Genomic DNA, 24,295 nt, shown 5'->3' on the forward strand with positions numbered 1-24,295 from the left:
ATGGGTAGTAATCAGAGATGACACATTTTAATATGTAAAGTTCCTTTTTTGGCTTAGGCAGCTTGGTCACATTATACAGCTCCATGGGCTTTCTTCTGTCAGTGCCTGATGTGCTGAGGACTTCGTTTTGACTCTGCTGTGGCTGTAAATAGAGAGCAGAAAGTTGAAGGGAAAGAAACCTGGGCTGTTATGATTCCTGTTGGAGAATATTGCAGGTTCTCCCACAGTAAGAAAGTTGTTGAGTCTTTCACAGAAACAAATTTCACTAAGTAGGGCAAAGCAGATTGCTTCAGTGATTAGATCATCAAAGGCTGGGAGAGAAATAGAGTACTTGGGAGACATTAAGGTGATTGCTTCTCCTCAGAATCAGTGTTGATTCAGTTTGGTGGTTTCTTTTTTTTTTTTTTCATACTTACTTTTTTTGTAACTATTAGCAGCATTATCCTGTTAGCAAGGATTTTGCTGTACCAGGTTGTAAATATTCCAGAGGAGATTGAATTAAACCTTAAATGACAGTATGTGCTGAATGTCTTCAGAAAATAGCTGCAATCTGGTGAGACCATTTCATGCACCACTTAGAGGCAATTTTAAGAAGAAAAAAATATTGGACTATCAACATTTGACTCCTTAATCAACTTGAAATTATGGGTGCAGAGCCTTAGAACAGATCTGGGTAACATTTCTCCTCTTGCAAGTGCCAAGGCCCAAATATTCTTTCTTTTGCACTTAAGGTTTAAACACTTTCAGTGAACAATGAGAGCATTCAGAATGACATTAGGGCATGAAAGAGCTGTATAAGGGACATACCCTCCCAGCATGAAGTTTTAAGTAAACTGCAGACTCATGATTAGGGGAGGAAATATCTCTAGAGCAGATGGAACTGTTATTATGCAATGCAGTGGTTTTTTTGCAGCTTCTTCTGAAAGTCTTTAACACTGTCTGCTTGTCAGTGACAAGATATTAAAGTAAAAGGATGTTCTCTGATCCGGGTTGACAATTCCTATGCTTAAGACATGATCTTGCAAGAACCCCCAGAGGTAATTTAAAAGGATGTCATGTAGACCTGATTCCGGAGGGTGTCTGCATGCAGTGAAGATGTATAAGCACTTTGAACTTGACATAATTTAATGAAAAGCTTGGAGATAAGCATGTTCTTAGGCACTTGACAGAGTACGTGCATACTTTTTGTGAGATAATTCCTGCTAGCAACTACTTCACAGTATTCAACTGTGGAGGAAGAAAGGAATTGCCAAAAGAAGCTGTGAAAAAGTCAAGAGGGAGTCTGAGCATGTGTGTGTATTTGGGGGGCTGGGAAGTACAATAAAAACAATCATTGACAGTGTTTCTTTTCCCTCTAGGGCCATGTAAATGAAAGGTTCAGGTTTACCACATTTTACATCTACTTTGCTTTGATAATCATCGAGTTGATCCTTTCGTGTTTTAAAGAGAAGCCTCCTTTTTTTTCCCCTGTTAATACAAATGCTGTAAGTATTTTCACTTTGTTTGCATTTTGCAGACTATATTATGTTTTGAGACTTCAGCTGAGAGTACTTGTCACTGAAAACAGCTTAGGGTTGTCATTGAGATGGCAGTGGTTAGTGACCCTCTGATAAAACATTGGGTATGGAGAGTAATATTGGGGTTTGGAGCCTTTTCCATTATATGTGCCATGAAAAATGTATTGAAAAGAGCTCTCCTTGCTGCTTCACAGCAGTTTAAATTACATTTATAAACACTGAAGTGCAGTATTAATTATTTCAAGAGTGGGTTTTTGTGGAGGGTGGTGGTCTTCCTGCTTAACATTCATCTAGGGTTAGCAAAGCTCTGTGAGGGTTGTCTTAATAAATGAGTTTTCTATGTGTTGAGAATAGATATGGAAAAACATTAATAACAAGATATTAGTGGTGTCACAGGTTAAATTTCTTTTCCAATTCATAAAATGGTCTCTATAATTGGATTTATGTTTGAACCAAGCTGAGAGAGGAGTTGAGTTCATGTCTTAAAATGAACATTTCAGAAACTCTAGAGTGACACTTCACTTTATGTAAGTGTGATTTAAAGGCAGTATATGAGCGATTTTTAGAGATAAAAGGAGTTCTGTGTGGCATGGGAAATGAAAGAAATCAATTTTATGTCTCGTTAGGACATAGGTAAGTACATGTAATGTACCATATAATAGGCCAGAACTGATCAAAATAGGCTGTCATCTTATTAAAGTCATGGTAAATGTCTTCTTGCTTTATTTATTTTGTTGGTTTCTTCCCCAAAACTTCATTACAGAATCTGTGTCCAGAGTTAAATTCAGGCTTCCTGTCAAGACTGACATTTTGGTGGTTTACAAGGTGAGCTTCCCTTTTCAAGCTGTTGGACACCTGACAGCCCAACCTCTACTTGTGATCTGCACAGGGTTAGCAATACAGAGATTTTCCCTCTGTGAGCAGTTGATGTTGGATGCTCTTTCATCCGCAGTGGTGTCAGCACTTCTAGCATTTGGCTTTTTCGAAATGTACAGGCCAAACTTTCACTCTGAGGAGGAGTGGCAACAACTAATAGCGTGTGCAGCCTGGCTGTGCTCACCACATCCTGGAATATAACCTAAACCAAGGCATAACTCCATGTTCCACAAGCTTAATTGTGGCAGCCTTTCATCCGTCTGAGGGTGCATTTTGTTTCCTCTTGAGGTTCATGGGTGAATACTTTTTCATAAGGACATTGTCCATGCAAGAGGGAACTTAAACTGGGTTATGTATACAAGTGCTTATCACCAACTGATACTGCTGGCAAAAGGTATGTGTATTAAAGATGCAAATTTGAGATTGGTCCTTCTACTCCATGATTAAAAAATGGAGTAGCTGTCAAAGGTCATGTTAAGACCCTGTTTTTCCGTAGTGGTTGAGTGTGTTGAGATCTTCATACTTCCATCCATGTAACTTTATAGTCCTGTAAAGTTCTTATTAGTGAGAGGGTGAGATCTTTCCAAACTTCCAAAGTTTTGAATGTTTAGCTCCCTCATCTCGATTCTTGGCAATTATATATTTGCATCCCTTGATAAAATTCCTCTTACAGCTGAGGAATCAGAGAAATCTGATTTTCCCTTAAGTGAGCTCCACTTTTGCCTTTTGTTCACCTCTGCCAGTTATTCCAGATAGACTTAATTATTTTCATTTCTAAAGCTTCACTGTTTTTATTTAACACCACAGTTTCATTCAAATGCTTCTGGTAGTTGGTTATATTTTCCTTTTTTTTCTGATGTTTTCAGTAAAATACATGTAATTAAAAATGCATGATGTCCTTTCCTTAATTGCAAACAGCAATAAGGGGAACAAAGGGAGATGGAGGTGTAATTATCACCCTTTCTGTAGAGTATCTGCTTGCTTTTGTTGGCCTAATAGTCCTAGAGTTAGTGGCAATGTTTTAAGTCCTGTTACTCAGACTGAACTGGGCTGTTTGTCTCCGTTTGTGCAGCATGGCAATCCATGGGTACAAAAGGCCTCTAGAAGACAAAGACTTGTGGTCGCTGAATGAAGATGATACTTCAAAAATTATCGTGCAACAACTGAGTAAAGAGTGGGACAGAGAAAAAGCAGAGTGCAAACAGTAAGTATACAAACAAGCCTGCAAACAGAGATTGATCAGAGTAATTTCAGCATTCATAAGGTGCTCATCCCTGAAAATGAGCCAATTAAAAATGCACCCACTTCTTCAGCCTCTCTGGTCTTCATATTAACAGTCAAATTTGCTTATTTTAATATGTCTAGGCAGAGGCAAACAGGAGCCCTGTGGGGCTTGTGCCACCAACACACTCTTTAACAAGGTGCCTAACATCTCTCTGGGCAGGTAGTGCCACTTCCCATGTGGAGAAGAGCTGAGGATGTGTAAGGAGAAGTGATCGAGTTGGTTGGGTTGTAGGAAGTGAACAACTTTCATCACTGAGCTGGTACTTGTCTAACTGCATAATTGCATCCCTCCTAGGCATGTTGGAGCACAACTTCTGGGCACATAAACCAAAAGGGATTCCTCATCATCCCCATCATGAGTTTTTTGGCCTGATGGTATTTTTAGCCTTAAGGCTCTTAGCAGTGAGCAACTCTTACTGCCTAGCAGGAAGGAAATGCAAAGCATGTGAAAGGCAGGAGGGAAAAAAGAGATATCTTAGAGCTGAAGCCCTGCTGCTGTTGCCTTCAAAGTTAGCAGCAAAATTGTCATAGTCTGTGATGGAAATGGGATGAGGGTCAGAACTTGATAGTTACATCCCTGTTGGAGAGGATATCCTTCTTATTGCATGTTCTGTCCCAAGCTAATCTTAAGAAATTATCTATTGTGTAACTGTATTTCCTTCTCCCACTGATTAGTGTCTAAAATGTTCCTGCTGCTGTTGCCTTCAAAGTTAGCAGCAAAATTGTCATAGTCTGTGATGGAAATGGGATGAGGGTCAGAACTTGATAGTTACATCCCTGTTGGAGAGGATATCCTTCTTATTGCATGTTCTGTCCCAAGCTAATCTTAAGAAATTATCTATTGTGTAACTGTATTTCCTTCTCCCACTGATTAGTGTCTAAAATGTTTCCAAACAAATAGATGTGATAATAGTGTGTTTCAAATGAAAAATGTCAATAAGGAGGAGGCCTGCAGTTCCATTTCCTTTCATTGTGGAGATCTCTTCTCCATGTGGAGGTTTTCCTCTGTTCTCTCCTGTGCATATCCTTGCCAAATTGGAAAGACCCTATTACGTGATAATATTAGGAGAGAGCTGTAAGCTTCTTGGCAAGGCTAAATGTGATGTGGAGAGTTCTACTGCACAGCTAAAATTTGAAAGGTTGCCAGCACTAACACCAGCAGTTGTCTACCAGTGCTCTGTGTGGATGAGCATTGTGGTTCTGCTTCAGGGTTGGTTGTTTTCATTTTCTTAATGTCTTCATTTTTATGGTGTGGAATAACCTGCATTGTCTGGGCTCTGTCCTTTTTGCACAGGCGTAAATCTTACTCCCTCAGGCTGTTACATAGTGAGAGCACAGCCGTTGTGCAGAAGTGCCTAAGGTCCAGGAAAACTTTTGCTTGGAAACCAGAAACCATGCCTGGAGTTTTGTCAGGGGATTCATTGCATTTTGTAAATTATTCATGCAAACTGGAGCCAGTTGGCAATGAATTTAACCTTAAGCTTGTATTCAGCTCAGGTAAAATTTCATGGCAACTATATTAATGATTCTAAGATGGGGAAAAGAGCAAAACCAAAGCAAATCACTGTACTCCAGATTGCTGAGTTTCACAGAACTCTGAAAGCTCTGCTTATTCTTCAGTTATATGTAGTATTCTCTGTTATTTCATGTCAAATAACATTAGCAGTAGTTGCTTGGGAGCCGTTGTAAATACTTTTTTTCCCCCTTTTAACTCTCATTAAATTTGCTCTGAGCAAGTTTTTATGACATCAAAAATGATGTGTCAAGTTGTGCACATGTTGAAAGTGTCATGAAAAGTATTTGCAGTGTACATAGTAGTAATTTATTTTTAAAAACTTAATCAGCTGCATCTTTGGCATAGCTAAAGCTTTAAACTTGTTTTATGGTAATGATTATCACATTTCTCTTGTTCCAAAACCTTTTTTTAACATTTTGGTTCACAGCTGTCTTGTGAATGACTCTTAAATAATTGCTAAAAATTCATTTGCTTCTAATGAGTTGCAGGAGAGACCAGAGTGGATTTAAGTTGTTGTTATAGGTGATGAAGCATGAAGAGAGTATTTTTCCTTTGCTTTTGCTCTCTTTGCATGTGTGGCTGAAGTCTCTGCTCACTTTATTGAGAAGTGCAGTTTCTTCTGAGAAAGTTAGAGCTGTGCTGGCTGGAGAAGAGAGAGCTGGAATTCATTTTCCCTCATTTTTAGTTAGCTTGTGGTTTTAGAGACTCTCCTTATGAAGATGTACTGAAGATGCAGAGCCTTGTCAGCACCATTGGGAAAACTGTGTGTTTTCCCATGAGATAATCAGTACCTGTTATCTGTCCTGCTATAAATAATGGAAACCAGGCACATGTTTTTTGCTTTGATAAAGATCTGGGTGTGTGCAGTCCCACACACTGCTGAAAACCTGGCCTCACCTGTAGTAAACACTAGAAGTGCATTTTCTCCCTTTGGGATTTTTAGCTGCAAGAGAAGCATTGTGTTGCTGTTAGCTCAGTATAATAAACATTTTTAATAGCACAAACCCAGGGGCAAGTAGTCTTGTTTCTTCCAATCCTTCAATGAGTTTAACAGCCTGGTTGCCAGAAAAACAAGGCCTTGCTCATAAAGTCTCCAGGTTTGATCCGGAGAGACAAAGGCAACACTGTTAGTTCTTGTCTGGGGGCAAGAAAATAAATTGTCTGGTTTAGGTTCTCCCCTGCCCTCAATCTTTATTGCAAAGAAATTGGGATTTGCAAGTACCATTGTCTGAAAGGATGTGAACAAGTTTCTACCTGTGGACTGGTAGCCACGGTGATCATTTTGAATACTCACAGGCTGTTGGAATTATTCAGCTCTGCAGCCAGACAGCTCCAAGAACTCTACACAGTCTTTATGAAATATCATAAATCCAATCACAGTTATAGTACTTACAAGTTATTTTTCAAATGCCTTCTGGTAAGTCTTCAGTGTTTCTAGGGTGTCTCTTCCATCTGTTTCTTCTTGTAAAGCTTATGTGCCCCAGACTAATTTCCTTCTCCCTGTTCCACCTGGACTTAACTTTCCTGGCTGGCATTCAGGAAATTGTTCTTTAGTCCCATAGCCCCCAGGAAACAACAGCAATTCAATATTCACTGGTAGAAAAGTTACCAGGCTGATCTTTGAGAGCAGTTCATGGAGGAAATAATTTCCCAGAGCACCTCCTCTTTATTGATGTGCAACAAAAGACAGGCACCTAAACCCTGGAGGTGCTTCCAGAAAACCCACCTCAAGCCCTGGAGAGCAGCAGGAGCAAGGTCCATTGGGTCCATTTTTCATCAGTCAGTCTGAAAGAGTATGCAGAAGATGTCACTTCTGTTAGCTGATTTGGCAGATAGAGAAAGAGAGGCAAAAAGTAAGAAAGGAATCATGGAATCATAGAATCATTAAGGTTGGCAAAAACCTCTGCAATAATTATTGAGTCCAATGGTTAACCAAATGGATGTAAGCAAACAGGGTTTAAGTGCTTAAATCGTCAACTGTGTAAAATTTAGGCACATAGACCCAAAGTTTGTATCCTGGAAGAACTTCAGACAGCTGTGGTCTTTATCTCAGAGGTGGCTCAGCTTTGGAGGTGCTCTGGTTTGTACTTGATTTCAAGTTTCCAGGAGTGCCAAACTTTGTATTTTGAGAGGGCTATGCCTGCTTCAATTCCTGTCCCCCTGGAGGGATTCAGACTGCTTCTCTGAAAGCAGCTGTGTAGTCAGACATGGGTAAAGGTTTAGTACAGCCACAAACTGAACAATGAAAACAGGCTCAGAAGGAGTAGGTGAAGGTGCTTTGTGTGGTGTGTACACAGCAATGCTTAGAGGATTCCTATACAAGAAATTGGAGATCCAAGGTCAACTCTGTCCTCTGCCTAAGAAGCTGAACCTTTATTTCCTCCTTCTTTAGGCCACATTCTCATCCCATGGTGACTCATTTTCTGGTCTATAGAGTACATCTCATAAGTACTGCAGAAAAAGAAATCAAGACTCAGTTACACAAGAGTGGCTGATCCCTGGGTGCACCTAGATCTTGTTGAAAGTTTTGCTGTTGATCAGGAGCAGAGAAAAGAAAGGAGCAGACTTTTGGGTGTTACTACAGTGCTGTACACAGAGGGCAATGGCATTGTCAGTTGTCTCCAATTGCTTGTTTCATTTCCCTAGGAAAGAAGATGTGACATACATGAAGAAATCCAACCATGTGCTGAATCATGTTGGCGATGGGCCAGAGGAAGCAGAAGTTCTGATCAGAGACAAAAAGCACAATAGGAAGCCTTCCTTTCTCAAAGCCTTGTTGAGAACCTTCGGGCCGTATTTCTTGATTGGCTCCTTCTTCAAGCTGATACAAGACCTACTTTCTTTCGTCAACCCTCAGCTGTTAAGGTTGGTTCCCTCTGTGAGTGGTTTCTATGTGCAATCCCTATGGAGGCTTGGCTTTGGAATGGAGGATTTAGTTTTGAAATGCAGAGCTTGTTCCCCTCACAGTGCTGCATGTGTGTGCTCCCTCACCTTCCCACCGAAATACCATAAGACAGGAGTTCTTTATTGTGGACTCAGCTGTAAATTGGACAAGCTTTGCTGAAATGCAAGATCTGTAAATCACCCATCACCAACAGACAGCTTTGAATTACAAATTACCTGTTGCTCCATGAAGAAGTCCAAAGCAATTTCTCCCCATTTCTAAAAGATTATTTGTGGGATCAAAGTGAAGCTGGATCCAGTGGTCTCTGTACATCTGATACCCACATGTGTTGGTGGTGGTCACAGCTGTGGTGTGACTTGATGTACAGATGAAGTGTGATGCTCAAATATGTGTGCTTTGACCATGTTGCTATCATCTGGGAAAGATTTAGGACCATTTAGATGAGTTCATGTGCTTTTAAGCGTGCAGAGCAGTGAGAATGTGTGAAGCACAGTTGCAGTAAATTTCCACATGAAAGAAAATTATGTTTCTGTTAAGAAAAAAAAAAATCATGACAGAAGTGGTGTGTCCTCAAATTTGCCTTGTATGAGGAACACCTGTACCTGCCATCTCTAAGGGAACCAGTTGCTGAGTCTGATCCATAAAGGAGTGCATGATCCCCACGTTTTTTCTCTATCTATTCTCTTCCTTAAAGTAAGAATTTCACCAGATAATCATTAACTAAGACAAAAGTAACAGTGGAAATACCAGTATTTCTATCAAACAATTATTAATGAAAAGCACATAGTCCTGTTAATGCCTGAGAGGGGAATGGAGCTTGGATGGATGCCACAGGTGGATCTAAGGAAGGGAAGAAGAGAAGGCTCTGTTCCTCTCTGAGTGTCTCTTAAAATACCCAGTGTTCTGAGATCATGTTGTGCCGTGGGTGGTTTGTGCCATACCCAGAAATTTGCTAAAAAGAGGGTCTGACCCAGTATGGTGACATTTAATAGTTTGCAGTCTGTCTTCTTCCAGAGTCCCTAGCAAAGAGGAGGCAGCTGGCTTCCTTCTGAGAACACATTAAGCATAACCTATTCTGGGAATTTCTCAAGTTTGCATAAATTCCTGGATGTATTGTCAGTGATATCTCAAGGCATATGATGGGGAATTTCTTCTCAATTCTTAATTCATGCAGTCTGGGAAAATGCCCAGTGGTAAGAGAAAATGAAAAAGCCAGGGCTGTCTAGCAGGCTGCATGAAAGGCAGTTTTATGTTTCTGAAATGATTGATGAATCCCTGGGACTAAAGGAGGAAGTTTTTTGAGTCTGTCCACTTACAGCATGAGTGAATGGAGCAGTGTAGAAGTAAGTTCTCTCTGGACTGGAAGAAGAAGAATGTAGCAACCTCATGCTTCTAGCACAAGGCTCTGGGACCTGATTTGTAGTTTCCAGGGTATTTTTCCTCTGCTGGTTATTTGAACCATGGAGGCAAATCTCTGTTCCTCCCATATTTTGACAGTGCAGTACTCTGGTCAGTTGGCTGCAATAACAGATGAGGTTTTGGAGAACACTGGATGTTTCTATTTGTTTCTGCTTGTTTGCTGGCAGTGAGAGCAGCTGTGAGGAGTAAGAAATGGCCTGTTAATGAAAGGTGCTTTAGCCAGTTTAATGGTACTACCATTTTACAAAAAGAGGAGTGAAGAGCTCTTTATGCATCCATCCAGGAGGATGTCTTTTAACATAGCTTTTCTTTTTGTGGGAAAACACCCCAGGCAGAAGCACTCAGGCTGCTTGGAAATGATTTGGATAAGAAGCTAGTTTTGCCTGCTCTGCTGCACTGCCCTACTCTGTCCTATCATTCACCTCTTGCCCTGGGGGGCTGTCTAACAGCACTCAGACAGTGAGCCCTGTGTTTAAACCCTGGATCTCAGGGGAAACCAAAAGTTTCTCGTCGTGTTTCATTTTCTACAGACTCATTTGCAAATGGATTTTCTCACTGGCAGAGCCTAAGGTTTTGCTGTTGGATCTTTGCAATGTTATTTGACTGAAATCATAACTCAGCTTGTGTCCTGGAGAGCTGTTTGCTTTTTGTGGTTAGAGAGAGCATGTGGCAGGATGCTGCAGTTGGGAGAAGCTGTGTTATAATCCATTAAATTTGCTGCATGGTTTTTAAATTTTGTTTCTTTTTTTCATTTTCCTTCCCTAATCTTCTGAAAAACAGTGTATTAATCGGCTTCATTAAGAACAAAGATGCCCCAGCCTGGTGGGGATTTTTGATTGCAGCTTTGATGTTTATCTGTGCTGTGCTGCAGACACTCATACTTCACCAGCATTTCCAGTACTGCTTTGTTACTGGGATGAGGCTGAGAACTGGGATCACTGGAGTGATATACCGAAAGGTAAGACTGGAAGCACTTCATGGGCTGGAAAACCAGTGTATAGCCAAGCAAGTGGCCTCAGTTCTCACATACTCTGGGAAGAACAGGCATACTGGAGAAGAGAGGCCTCCTGGCATATAAAAGTGGGGGTTTGGTGAGTTTTTAGGAGTATATCATATTTTACAGAATTTTCTTATTATCAGCATCTTAATATGGGTGTACTGACACATCACCAGACATCACAGGCAAGTACTGGTTCACTTGAAACACTGAAAAGGAGAGATTTAGATGTCAGGAGGAAAATCTTCTCTGTGAGGGTGGTGAGGCACTAGCACCTGAGGTTGTCCAGGGAAGCTGTGGCTGCCCCATCCCTGGAAGTGTTCCAGGCCAGGTTGGAAGGGGCTTGGAGCAACCTGGGCTAGTGGGAGGTGTCCCTGCCCATGGCAGGGGGTTTGGTACTAGAGGATCTTTAAGGTCCCTTCCAGGCCAAACCATTCTGTGAATTGGAAGAGGGATTCAGGAGAATAGTGTGTTTGTGCTATGGGTGGATTAGATGTAACTAGGTTTTGTTAAAAATGATACATCCTGCTGGAGCTAGAGATGCTCACAAGCAAACCATTTCATGGAGTCTTGTTCTTTGGAGAACAGGAATTGATGTGGCTCAATTATTCTTGTTTGTAATTGAAGATTTCTTCTCTGTGTTTCTCCATGTGTATCAAGATCATGAATCCACTGAACCTCTCTTCCTTCTCAGTCCTTAGCCATCACAAACTCAGCGAAGCGTTCGTCTACTGTTGGTGAAATTGTCAACTTGATGTCAGTAGATGCCCAACGTTTCATGGACCTGATGACTTTCCTCAACATGTTGTGGTCTGCACCCCTCCAGATATTTCTAGCTTTGTACTTCCTGTGGCAGGTACAGACATTGCCACACTTCTATCACAATACATCTAAATGATATGCAAGCTTGTATTTTGTTAATTTGACGTTCCACTGCTTCTTTAGAAACTTGAGTGTTCTGTCCTGTAGTAAAAGAGTTTTTACTGATGTACACCCTCAGTTAGTGTCTTGATTATTTTGTTCAGCTGTTAGGCAAGATAAGGCATTTGAAGCAGAACATGTCCTCTCTGTTCCTACCATGCTTTGATGGGATCAGGCTTGACCTCATCACAGTGTTCCCAGTAATGGAAACAAATGAGAGCTTGTGGGAAATGGTTTAGAGACCAAACCAAACAAAAACCTGGACACAGGAAATGTAAGTCACGTATAGAGATAATATCGTGCCATATAGAGAAATTTTGTGCAAGTCAACATGAAACAAATCTCACCTGGAAGAACCATAACTTTTCCTTTGCCATGGTGATGTTGTTTCAGGTTTATTCCAGGTTCAGTTTGAGCACTGTCTTTCATCCTAAAATGTTTCTATGCAATTGATCTCTTTTACTGCATAAAACAGTAGCACCAACTTAACCAGATTGATTGAGACTTGAAAGCCATTAAGTTGCAGCAGCTTTATGAGTTACTGCTCTGCTGGAAGCTGAGCTCTAGCAGCCTGTACTCACACTGAGGGTACTGGGTTAATTCAGTAATTACAGTTCCCTTGGTCAGAGAGAAGTCAAAGGAAAAAAATCCTTATCTGTGGCTTATTTGTTCCCTTTTTTACATTTGCTCAATAGTATTTGCATTAGTTCAGATTCACTTTCCCCTCCCACTGGAAACCACTTAACAGGTAAATCAGAGTGCTCTGCTATCACCAATACTAGCATAACAATAATTCAAGATAGATCCTAATTTTCTGTGTCCTCTTCACAGTTGTTCTGTGGAATCAGAACACTTCACAGGGAGGAGTTCAACTTGTCTCTGTAAAACATTAGTTTCTGGTTTTATGTCCTACTCTTGTTTCAATGCTGACCACAGGGAAAAGCAGCCCATGGGTACAACAACAACTTACCTTTTCTCTTTCAATCAAGGCTTTAGGGCCCTCTGTGCTGGCTGGAGTTGCTGTGATGGTCTTACTTATCCCCTTTAACTCTGCAATAGCAATAAAAACCAGAGCATTCCAGGTAAGGTACCATCAGAGAAGGTAATGTTATCTGAATTGGCAGCTGAACTATGAGAAATGAAGGTATCAGTGGTTGTTAATAAGATGCCATTTGCAACAATTGATTTATGAGTAACATTGTGCTGATATATTTAGTACCTCTATCCTCTCAGATAGATTTTTCATAGTGAATTGAAGGCTGTTTAAGGGAAAGGTTTGGCACTGAGCCAGTGGCTTTTCATACTCCTGGAGCAGCTTTTTTTTGTCTCCATATCCCCTCACCTGGTATCTTCTAGGAGTATGTAGAGAAAGGGCAAATAAATGCTGTTCTTTAAGCTGTGAATGACTTTTCAGAGATGGGAGCTAAAACCTGGCAGCTTGGGGTTTATGCTAATAGCCAGCGTTGACATTCAGTGCCACTGAGCTGGGCTAAATAGCATTTATTATATTAAGGCAAAAGTATCCTTTATTCCTTTCTTTGTAGTCTTAGTTGTCTCAAGTCAAGGAAGGCTGAAAAAAACCTATATAACAGTGCCCTCTGGCTTTGTGCTAGAAAAATCTAATAACTGGCTTGTGCTGTGCAGCCTATGAGAGGCTGGAAGATTTTAAAAAAAGATATCAAAAAATCAAGCTATTCATGTAAAAAAAGTAAGAGCTGGAAAACAAATATAAATTATGGAGTTTAAGCACAGCCTTAGCAACTGAGTGGTGTTATTACATGCCTTAAAGAGACATCCAGACTTCCCATTAAATCTCCTGGATGCTGACATGTTGGTATTAACATTCCTTTTCTCCCTTGCCCATTATGAGATGCTCAGAGCTGCATAACTTGCTGTGCATGTGTGTTTGAACACAGATTTTCATTTTGTCTATATAGCTGAGCAAGGATTTTTACTTCTTTTAATAACTGAGTGAAGCACTGTATTCTAATAAGTAGGAAAAAATAAACTAGGAGTAAGCACAGTTTTCAAGGGATGCAGTAAGAAATACAACTGTGCATATCAGGAAAAAATCTGAAGAAATCAAAGGAAGAAGCAGGGTAGTATTTTCGTAAAGTACCTGAAGCTTTCTTTAAGGTGATTTAAAAGTGGAACCCCCAGCAGCAAAGAGGAGTGAATCCAGGCATTTTCTTTGATTTCTAGTTTCTTTGGAGGTATTGACTTGCACAATAAGCTTACTGATAACAGTCTGCCTTTCTGTAATTACCTTTTGCATCCTCTTTAGTAATACCCAAGGACCATCACTGCTGTGAGAATCATAGAATCATAGAATCAATTGGGTTGGAAGAGATCTCCAAGATCAGCATGTCCAACCCTATCATGGCTGCTAGACCATGGCACTAAGTGCCACATCCAGTCTCAGCTTGAAAACCTCCAGGGATGGTGAATCCACCACCTCCCTGGGCAGCACATTCCAATGCCTGAGCACTCTTTCTGTAAAAAAATCTCTTCCTTATATCCAACCTAATCCTCCCCTGGCAGAGCTTGAGTCTGTGCCCTCTTGTCCTGCTGCTGGTTGCCTGGGAGAAGAGACCAACCCCCACCTGACTCCAACCTCCTGTCAGGGAGTTGTAGAGGGTGATAAGGTCTCCCCTGAGCCTCCTCTTCTCCAGGCTGAACACCCCCAGCTCCCTCAGCCTCTCCTCATGGCACTTGTGCTCCAGTCCCTTCACCAGCCTCGTTGCTCTTCTTTGGACCTGCTCCAGCCCCTCAATGTCCCTCCTGAGCTGAGGGGCACACAGTAGATGCTGAAAGTTCTCTTCTAGTCACAGCTGTGTCTCTGTCTTCTGTGTTTACCCAGGTGGAACAAATGCGATACAAAGACTCTCGCATTAAACTGATGAATGAGATCCTGGGTGGCATCAAGGTGCTGAAGTTGTATGCTTGGGAACCATCATTTTCAGAGAAGGTCCTGGAGATACGAAAGAATGAGCTGAGAGTTTTGAAGAAATCTGCCTATCTCAATTCTTTGTCCACTTTTGCATGGATCAGTGCACCGTTCCTGGTAAATTCAATTTGCATGACTCTCTCAAGCTATACAAGTATATCCTTGAAGGATAAGTGTGAGGCTTTCTGCTTGCTCAATGTACATAGGAAGAAAATGTAAATACTTTGTGAAAAACGATTCTTATGCTTGGAATCAGAGCTCCCTGTTCTCAAGAGCCTTTTTGTTAATCGGTATTAAAAGTATGTCTCGATAAAGTCTGCCAGTGGGAGCTGGGAATAGCTGTCTCAGGAGAATTTCCAACCACTTCAAAGTACTTCCCATAACAAATTGAAACTAGAATTTGAAACAGCAGAGATATCTGTGAATAGCAAAATAGAGCCAAAAAAATTTTAATTGAGTCAGTCAGGACAACATCTCTTTAGCTCTCCTTTCTACCTCTGTGTTACAGTGCTCTGCTTGTTTTAGGGGGAGAGGGAGTTGTTAAATTATTCTGCAACCTCAAAAGAGATTGATTTAATGTAAAAACTAGAGCCAATTGCCAATTCTGAACTGCTTTTTCCTCAACTTTGAGTTTCCCTCTATTTTCCACTTCATTGCACTCTGATCCCTGTTCCTCAATTTTGAGTTTCCCTCTGTTTTCCACTTCATTGCACTCTGATCCCTTTTGCAGAAAGGGTTTTTGGTTTTCATGAATGAAACCATTCAGATAAGTCCTTGGTCAAAAATGTTCCTAGCCAACTGTTCTTGAGATTAAAGGCCTAACCCTGCGGAGGTGAGTCAGGATCTCTAGGCCATTCAGATAATTCTTTGTTCCTTAAAGTTAATACACTTCCCTCAATACACATTCCCATCCTTGCCCATTGTTAGTGTACTGCATAGGATGATCCCTCCACAGTGGATGGTCCCTGTCATAACTTGGGTTTTATTCCCTTTTCTGTTGATCAGTAAGTCTTGTTTACTTAGCCTGGGATATTTGGTTGGGTGGAGCTGGAAAAGCAGCCAAACCACAGCCAGATAACTTCTTTTCTTTTTTATTTACCAAGTTCTGTAATTCACCTCTTGAACCTCTTAGTTCAACTGAACGTAGCCATTAGTAAGCTGAAAGTTATTTTATTCTAAGTGCTCTTTTTGTACCAACTTGTTCATAGGACTTGTCATTCTTAAAGCATGTTGAAAAGGTCAGAAAGAAGGAATTTTCCCAATTTTTGTGGTTGATACTTTTATTTCCAAGATGCCTATCAGGCTTGAGTGCTTTTTCAAATGTCAGAATATAACAAGGTCTTGCAGTAAACTCCCTTTCTGCTTTCAGGTAGCGCTGACGACATTTGCTGTATATGTCTCAGTGGATGAGAAGAATATCCTGGATGCAGAAAAGGCTTTTGTCTCCCTCTCCTTGTTTAATATCTTAAAGTTTCCCCTCAATATGCTTCCACAAGTCATTAGCAACATTGCCCAGGTAAGGAGGGGCTGGTGCATGAGGTGTTCAGAACAACCTTGAACAAAAAGAACCCCACATATCCTTCATTTCTGGAGTGCAGAGATCCCTTGCATCTGCCTATTAGCTGGTTTTCTTTCTAATATCCTTTTACTACTGCTGCCCTGGATTGGAAAGCCTGACACCTTCTGAGTAAGGCTGTCTGTGTGAATTTTGCTTCACTCAGATAAACTCAGCTTGGTCGGAGAAATTTTGCAGTTAAAAGCTTGAATTTCAGCATAAGACTGATTTCAGGGAAAGAATGAGTCACTGCTCAGGAAGCCCATGGGGGAGAAGCTTAAGCCATTGTGCATGCTTTCTTTTTCAGTAGTAAGAGCATTAATTCCTCATTAAAAGAACGATAAAATAACACTGTGCTCTTTTCTTAGACAAGTGTTTCCCTTAAGAGAATTCAGCAATTCCTGAGTCATGATGAACTTGATCCAAATTGTGTGGAAACAAAAGTGATTGCACCAGGTAAAGACATTGGTATTTTTCGAAACTGTGCTAATGTAAGAGACCTCTTATATCTGCTTTGGACTGGTTGAGCTATGAAAAGAGGCAAAAAAAGAAAATAACTATAGTGATTTTGGGTTAAAAGAAATAAAAAGGAGGAAGCTGCTGCTGTGAAGGGTGTGTGTTTGATGTTCCGGCTGTGTGGAAATTAGGAAAGTTTCTGGCAATATTTTTGAGCTTGTTTGGCTTAAGTTTGCATCTGCAATGTGTTGGATGCTAACAGCACTGAGAGTGCATCCACTGGCTGGGAACAGCAAGACTTGATCAAACCTTTTGCACTGCACAAATGTTCAGGAACATTGTTGACAGTTTTGATTGCTTCTGTTGGAAGATCAGAAGAAACAGTACCCCAAACCAACTGAGCAAGCCAGGTGGTCTCATGTAACACACTTTGGTGATGCTGTGGCTTGAAACTTCTGTTGTGTGTGATGCCCTAGACAGAAGAGGAGGGATGGCTGTGTGGCTGTCCTGCAGTTGCTGTTCTACACCACCCCACCAGGAGATAAAGAAAGCCTGCAGATCTGTAACTTGTTAGTGTGGCAAGCAAAAAGCTGCCCAGATCAAATTTAATCGGGTACACCAAAGTAAACAGCATGCAGTGTCCTCCTACTGGTTTGAAAGTGGTTTGTGAAGTGAAGTTGTGCTGCAGTTGCAGAGGGATGCTGAGCAGCACACACCAGGACCAGCCTCACTGCAGCAGGGTGAAGCAGGGCAGCTCTTCAGCTCCATAGGTCTGCAAGCTCACAGTCTATAGCTTAAGCTGCAATCAGTTATTTTCACTCTGAACAAGCCTGTCTTGTGACCCACAGGCACGAGAGTGTGCTTCCCATGCCAGTAGAAAAGGGAAGTGCAATGTATGTGAACCACCCGTAAATAAAGATCCTTCTGTCTGCCCAACTCTCAGCTGTGCTACTCTCTGTAACACATTTCCTGCCTTCTCTGTTGTTGTGTTTTTGTCATACAGGCAAAGCCATCAGTGTAACAAATGCAACATTCAGCTGGGGAAAGGAGCTGAAGCCAACTTTGAAAGAGTAAGATTTCTTTGGGCGATTGCAGTGCAACATCTACCTGCTTCCTGGTGCCTGGCTCCTGGGAGGTCTATGTAAAAAGATGTCTGGTAATAACCACACATCACATATGTGCATCTCTTCTGCCTTTAAAACATGGAGCTAATCCTCATGCCTCGTGGTATTTAGGCTTTACAGAACACTGCTGTAAGGCTTTAACTCTGCAGCAACCAGCAGAGAATAGTTACCTATTTAAAAGGCACAAAGGATATGGAAGTTCCTTAAATAGACTTTTTTTTTTAACTGAAGGGTCAGACAAGTCAAATTGATCTGGTGGACAATGAGGACAGCTGAGATGTCTGGGTTTGGAGCTGGTTGTGCTAACAGTGGTCTGTTCTTTTAAGAGCCTCATGGCAGACTCATTCCTGTGGTGGAGGATGAGCCATCTCCAGACTATGGGGGTGCATGTTTTGCTCATTTGCCTATTTGAATGCATACAAACAAAATTTGCCTGGGAGCATATATTATGTTATGCAGCCAGGATCTGTGCAAACAGAAGTTTGGCTTGTTTTCAGTAGTGTAGGCACTTTGATAGCAAAGAGACTGTGTCCATCAGCCATTTCTGTATTAGTTCTCCTTCAAAACTAGGACCTAAAGGAGTAACTTTAACAACACAGTGGGGAAAACAGTAAAGGATTTCAACTAGGGCAGTTTTGTTTTCTTGTGTCGCTGTGAACCCTTTTCACCTGCACTGGGAATATGGTCCTAAAGTGGTTTGAACAATTTTAGGTGAGATGTATTCACTCACTACTTTCATGCAATTGCTCTTGGTTTTAAAATTAAAAACAAAAACACTTCTGGAAGATTGTCTGCTTTCAAAGTGCTTATTAACCTCATTTGACTTGCTGATAGACTGAGATGACACAGCAAAGGGTCTTAGAAATCTTGCTACCAACCCTACTGCTTTAGCAACCAACCAGGTAGATTAATGCTGGGTTTCCATTTGCTCCTACAGTTCTGGTTACAGTTGGGTGTATGCAAGAAAGGGAGGAGAAGACCAGTGACCAAGCTATGCTTGCTATATCCAGTCAGGCTGAGGTCAGGCTGATTTGTCACTGTGTGTATTTCAGCCCTGGTTTTAAGACCCCTGATGTCTTTAGTAAACTAATGTTTAATTAATTTCCAGCCTGTTTCCTCCACAGTATAAATATGTTGGTCCCCAGTGGTGCTTTGGTTGCCATTGTTGGCCATGTTGGCTGTGGGAAGTCTTCTCTGGTGTCTGCTCTCCTGGGTGAGATGGAAAAGCTGGAAGGAGAAGTGGCTGTGAAGGTTGGTGTTGTTGATGATGCTGTTTAAGGATGGGATGGGAATGTGCTGCCATTGCTTACAGTGCACCTCAGGCTGCAATTCTGGTTGCTCCTATGGCAACTTGTCTGCATGTTTGAGTTTTGCCCACACCTGTTCAGTTGGGGTTTATATGAAATTACTTTCCTGATTCAGTCAACTATACATTAGCAATTAGCACACGTATATGGGTAAAGGGGATGTATATCAAACAGCAGCTATATATGTGCTGCAGATCTTAATCAGAGCTTTAAGCATGAATTGCTGCTAGTTACAAGTCAGAGGTTTCCTTTCTCCCTCCATCCTCTAGGGTTCTGTTGCTTATGTGCCTCAACAAGCCTGGATCCAGAACGCCACGCTCAAAGATAACATTTTGTTTGGCCAAGCTCCTAATGAGGAAAAATACCAAAATGCCCTGGAGGCATGTGCTTTAAAAACTGACCTGGAAGTGCTGCCAGGAGGAGATCAGACTGAGATAGGAGAGAAGGTAATTATTTTTCAAGTCAGACCTGCTTGGTGGTTCCTGCTGTAGCTAAAGAGAAAATGCTGTAAAGTCAGCACCTGGTTTGGTTTGATCTTTGCAGTGGCATCCCTGCTACAATCAACACCAAAACATGCAGGGCAGTTTTGTGGAAGGCAGTTGGACTTCAGCTTGTTCCTAGCTGTAAGAATGTGTTTGTACTGTGATGCAGAATTGCACAACGAGCAGTGGAAGAGCAGGCCACCCTCCATTCGTTGTGCAATTGTAAAGGTACATCTGTCCAGAGTATGTGAAGTCCTTCCTTTTCCTGTAGGGCAAAGAAAAGGGAGGGAACATATGGCGTGCCTCAAGTGAAAAAATTATATGATCATCCCTTAGCACATTTTACTGAGAAACGTTTACATCTGTGATTACCAACAAAGATACTCTTTTTTTCCATAAGCCACTAAATTGGAGATAGGTTTTGTGAAATGGGGTGAAGATGTGGCTTTGTGTGTAAGATGAAAGATGTGGAAGATGTTCCAGGTGCCACAGCCCTGCTTTGAAATTTGCATTTTACATCCTGGCTGATGGTTTTCCTTTTTATAGTTTTGTGTTTTAACAGCTCCCTTTAGGAGCTTATTAAAAAGAGACTGACTCCATCTCCAGATTGCTGGGTGAGTGGAAGTTTGGCAGTGAACAAACAGATCTAGAGGTGTTCTGTTCCTGTCTCTAGGTGGGATATTCTCTTCAGCATCTCATGTTTCACTTTAGCATCTGAGTGTTGGACTGGGTGAGAGCCATGAAAAGTCAGAGCTGCTGTTGAGTGATATGTTTTGTTCTCTCCTCTCTCCCTTCAGGGCATCAACCTGTCAGGTGGGCAGAGGCAGCGCGTGAGCCTCGCCCGGGCCGTGTACAGCAACTCTGACATTTACCTGTTAGATGATCCCCTGTCTGCCGTGGACTCGCACGTGGCAAAGCACATCTTTGACAAAGTCATTGGTCCAGAAGGGGTGCTTAAAGGAAAAGTAAGCTGGCATTTAGATCCTCTTACAAAGGCACACAAACTCAGAAACACTGAGGGGGTAACACGAACGCTGTTTCACCACCAAGGCTTAAGTGCCAACTCATTCCCGAATTTGTGTCTGCAGTTGGCAATGTGGACACCTTTTCTCACAGCCCAGACTGCAGTGAGCTGCTGCTTACGCATGCCCAGGAATGATGTGATCTGGTCAGAACATGCAGAGGCAGAAACCTGCTCTGTCTTTTCAAATCCTTTCTGTGAGGTGGCCAAAAGCAAGGCGTTTGTAGAAACTTGTGGAGGTTGACAGTGTTGCTGGTTACTCAGAGGCAGTGCAGCGAGGAAGCTGTACCAGCTGCTGATGTTGGAGGCCTTTGGCAGTGTGTAGCCAAACTGCCTTCACTTTGCTGCACCTTCTGCTCCTGTTGTGATCTTCTTATCCATCTCAGAGCTTAAAAGGGAGTGGCAGCAAAGAAAATCAGCATAAGGGAAGGGGGTAATGGTAATTCAGTTGGGTCACTTCCCTCTGTGGTTGTAGCAGCATAGTGAGTTCATGTACATATTTCCAAGCTAATTTGGCTAACAAGGACAGCATTATTTCCCTTGACACAATAATTCTCTCCCTGTCAAAAATGTGGTAATGTTTGACTAGCTAAGTAGTGTTAGTCCTCACTGGGACAACTGAGAGATTTGGGGTTTTTTTCTCTTTTTCCCCATCCAGACCCGAATTCTGGTGACCCATGGCATCAGCTTCCTGCCTCAGGTAGACCATATAGTTGTCCTGGTAGATGGGAAAATCTCTGAAACAGGATCTTACCAAGACCTTCTGAAACAAAACAAAGCCTTTGCAGAATTCCTGCGAAATTATGCACTGGATGAAGACATTGAAGAGGACGAACCAACAAGTAAAGTATTGCTTTTTCTTAAAACATGTCTTTTTCTGTCAACAAGATTGCAGATATTTTCTCTGTAAAGTGTCCCCTGGTTCTTCATGACAACCTGGCATTTGCCTTTCTGCAGTACTGTGAAAATTATTGTCTATGGCCAGGTCTGTGTGACTGAGAAATGTTTTTGCAAATTACTTTGAAAATTTCATGTGATTTGTCCTAGAGAAAAAAAAAAGCAAATTTCATGTTAGAAAGTATTTTAAACTTGGGAATTCATTTTACAATTAGCAAAGTCAAGCTCAGGAGTAGCCAAGAACAAACTGGGCTTGCTATCAAAGGGGCTACCCAGAGTCTGGTGGTTTTTCTCTTTATAGGTGGTTGGTTTTTTCCATGTAGCAAAGTTCAAATGACATCTTAATCTTGCGTTACTTTTCAGCTTGGTTTGATTCTGACAAAATGATACAAGATTAAAGCATTTTGGTAAATGTGACAGTGTTCCCACACTCTTTGATTGCAGCACTGCCACACAGGGAGGAACATAATGGCATCTAGCAGCAGCAGAGGTTTGCAGGAGTTCCTGACGTGATTCTCCCAGCCCAAAATCATCCCTAGAACATGCCCTAGAAGTCAATTTAGCTAGAAATAACTCTTAACACTATTGCCTGACATTCTGATGTGCTAAAGGAATGTGGTGTAAATGCATTTGGCAGCCAATCTGCCTCACCAGATCTTAGCAATTTTGTTAGGAGAAGTGATGCACAGAAGGGATATAAGCAAAACTAGGGGGGAGTTTATGCACTATGATTTCCCTGCTGTGGCATTGTTTTTCATGGCTCTTGCTTTGTATAGCCACCTTTTTCTTTATTCAGCAGAAAAGTTGAGCTCTGGTCTTGTCTTGCAGTCCTGGAGGAGGAAGAAGTCCTGCTGGCTGAGGACACCCTCAGCATCCACACTGATCTGGCAGATAACGAACCCGTGACGAACGAGGTCCGCAAACAGTTCCTTAGGTAAACATGAGGCCCATGTGTTTCGAGTCTGTCTGGGGTGAAAAACATCTTTTAGATGTTAGTCACATATTGCTTCTCCGTCTGGGCTTGAGTTTCCTCTTACAAATAAATGGGTTTAGTGTCCTTTTGAAAATAAACTGAAAGAACATGCGAAGAAGATCAAACATCTCTTCCTGCAATCTTCTTTTTAATCTGAACTGAACCTGGTTCTCAGGTAACACTGCTATGTGGATTTACCCACACGACACTAAGCTGCTGCAAGTTGCATGATAAATAAACCCTTTGCATTGCACCTTTCCATTGGGAATCTTGGAAATCTTTAAAAGTTTTCATATGCATAACTGTAGATGTTGTCCAGACAGTTGTTGTGAAAACAGAGAAGCTCACGGGTTTGCTTGAAATCTCTGCCTTGCCGTGAAGTCTCCAAAGACCTTTCCCAAAGAGCCACAACCTTTCTTAGGACACTGTATTTTGGGCATCACTGAACATTCAGAGGGGTGGTACAAGCACCCACAGCTATGAGTGAGCCTGGCATGGAAATTCAGCAGAAACGCTGGGAATAAATCCAATCTACTGCATCCCACTCTTGCCTTAGCACTGCCTCAATATGCCTTTTTTCTCCTAATGACTCTTTTGTTTTAACTAGGCAACTTAGTGTAGTATCTTCTGAGGCAGGAGAATGTCCCAACAAAATGTCAACGAAACGAAGAGTGTGTGAGAAGAAGCCAACAGAGCCTCCTCTGCCAAGAAAAAATGCTAACGAGAAACTTATTCAGGCTGAAACCACTGAAACAGGCACGGTATGGTTTGATTCCCTCTCCCTTTTGCTCCTTTTTTTTTTGTGTTACTGTTTGAAAAAATCATTTTTATTTTAACATTTGATCCAGTTCTGTTAAATGTGTTGTATAAATCACCACTGCAGGCTTTAGGCCTTAATCTGGTGGCCACTGATCATTCAAATTGGAGATTTTGGCAGAGGTTTTGGCACCTAGCAAGAGCTATATACATAGGGAAAAAAAAGATGACAGTAGAAAAAAAAGAACAAATCCTTTGCAGCTCCTGCCACAGTCACCTGATACTGCAGAGCCCTGTGCTCCATCAGCTCTGCCTTTGCCTTGCAGAGCTTTCAGCACTCTTGGGTTATAAACTCTTGGCTGCTGCTGAGTCCAGCTGCAGCAGTGGGTGAGGTGAGCCAGCTCCCTGCTGGGTGCCAGCAGGTCTGTTCTACCTAACTACCTGCAACCCCAGCTCTGGGAGCATTTTGTGCTTGTAGGTACAAAGGGGGCTGTATTTTTCCTGAGCAGGGCCAGGTAGTGAAATGGGAACAGGGATAAAAGAAGAGAAGGAAAAAAAGATGAGACTGTAAAAGTAAAAGAAAAGGACAGAGAAGAGCAGCAGATGGAAGAGGAACAGAGAGTTTTGGTTAAAGGAAGGCCCTTCCCTCCACTTCAGAAGGCTCAGTGTGTCCTGTTTAGTGTGATGTTCATGGTCCATGGCACAGACAAGTAATTAACTTTTTCTGCAGATTATTCTAGCTTAAAATTCCCTAATCACCAACACTCGGGTTTTTTTAACTATTCTTCCTTATGCTTTTTTTAGAGAGTTTTGACCTGAGTTTGTCTCTTTTTGCTTCTCTGCCTTTTTTGCACTACCTTAGAGACAGCACCTTTACTTCTTGCCACAAGCATCAGCTGTTTATGTTCCTGTTGGGGTGCACTAACATTTGGTACCTCATTTAAGTTACTGTAAAGACACAGGATGGAGACATATTCAGCACTTTTCCTTAAATAGGCCATTTAAAGTAGTCCTGAGTGCAATATGCCTGCCAAGTTTCTTCCTCTGCCTGAAAAACTTGGCTCCTGTCCTTGCTACCCATCATTTGCTGCTATTTGATCAGCCTCTTTTCTTTCCTTTTTTTTTTTCTCCCCCTCAGGCATAGTCTTAAAAACTAAACCCTCACAAACTTAATGAAATACAGTTCCTCAACATGGAGGAAAAGAGTATTTCATAGAATCATAGAATTTAAGAGTTGGAATGGATCTTACAGATCATCCATCTAGTCTCAACCCTCTGCCCTGGGCAGGGACACCTCCTCACTAGATCAGATTGCTCAAGGCTCATCCAGCCTGGTCTTGAA

The 24,295-nt window shown here is 41.7% G+C and overlaps 1 protein-coding gene across 1 annotated transcript in view; it reads left to right on the plus strand.

Moving 5' to 3' along the window:
- The window catches only part of ABCC3 (ATP-binding cassette, sub-family C (CFTR/MRP), member 3), a 35,249-nt gene that overhangs the window by 2,519 nt on the left and 8,435 nt on the right, over positions 1-24,295 (plus strand). The window contains exons 4-20 of the mRNA XM_009076738.1: positions 1,359-1,484; positions 2,281-2,342; positions 3,466-3,597; positions 7,840-8,058; positions 10,298-10,475; positions 11,209-11,370; positions 12,425-12,517; positions 14,296-14,499; positions 15,752-15,898; positions 16,306-16,393; positions 17,397-17,463; positions 18,642-18,768; positions 19,094-19,270; positions 20,104-20,271; positions 20,986-21,169; positions 22,053-22,158; positions 22,805-22,958. Coding sequence (XP_009074986.1) covers positions 3,467-3,597; positions 7,840-8,058; positions 10,298-10,475; positions 11,209-11,370; positions 12,425-12,517; positions 14,296-14,499; positions 15,752-15,898; positions 16,306-16,393; positions 17,397-17,463; positions 18,642-18,768; positions 19,094-19,270; positions 20,104-20,271; positions 20,986-21,169; positions 22,053-22,158; positions 22,805-22,958 — 2,205 coding nt within the window. The 5' untranslated portion in view covers positions 1,359-1,484; positions 2,281-2,342; position 3,466. The remainder of the gene's footprint in view (positions 1-1,358; positions 1,485-2,280; positions 2,343-3,465; positions 3,598-7,839; positions 8,059-10,297; positions 10,476-11,208; positions 11,371-12,424; positions 12,518-14,295; positions 14,500-15,751; positions 15,899-16,305; positions 16,394-17,396; positions 17,464-18,641; positions 18,769-19,093; positions 19,271-20,103; positions 20,272-20,985; positions 21,170-22,052; positions 22,159-22,804; positions 22,959-24,295) is intronic.

The sequence above is a fragment of the Acanthisitta chloris genome, unplaced genomic scaffold, assembly GCF_000695815.1.
Source record: "Acanthisitta chloris isolate BGI_N310 unplaced genomic scaffold, ASM69581v1 scaffold22146, whole genome shotgun sequence".
NCBI lineage: Eukaryota > Metazoa > Chordata > Aves > Passeriformes > Acanthisittidae > Acanthisitta > Acanthisitta chloris.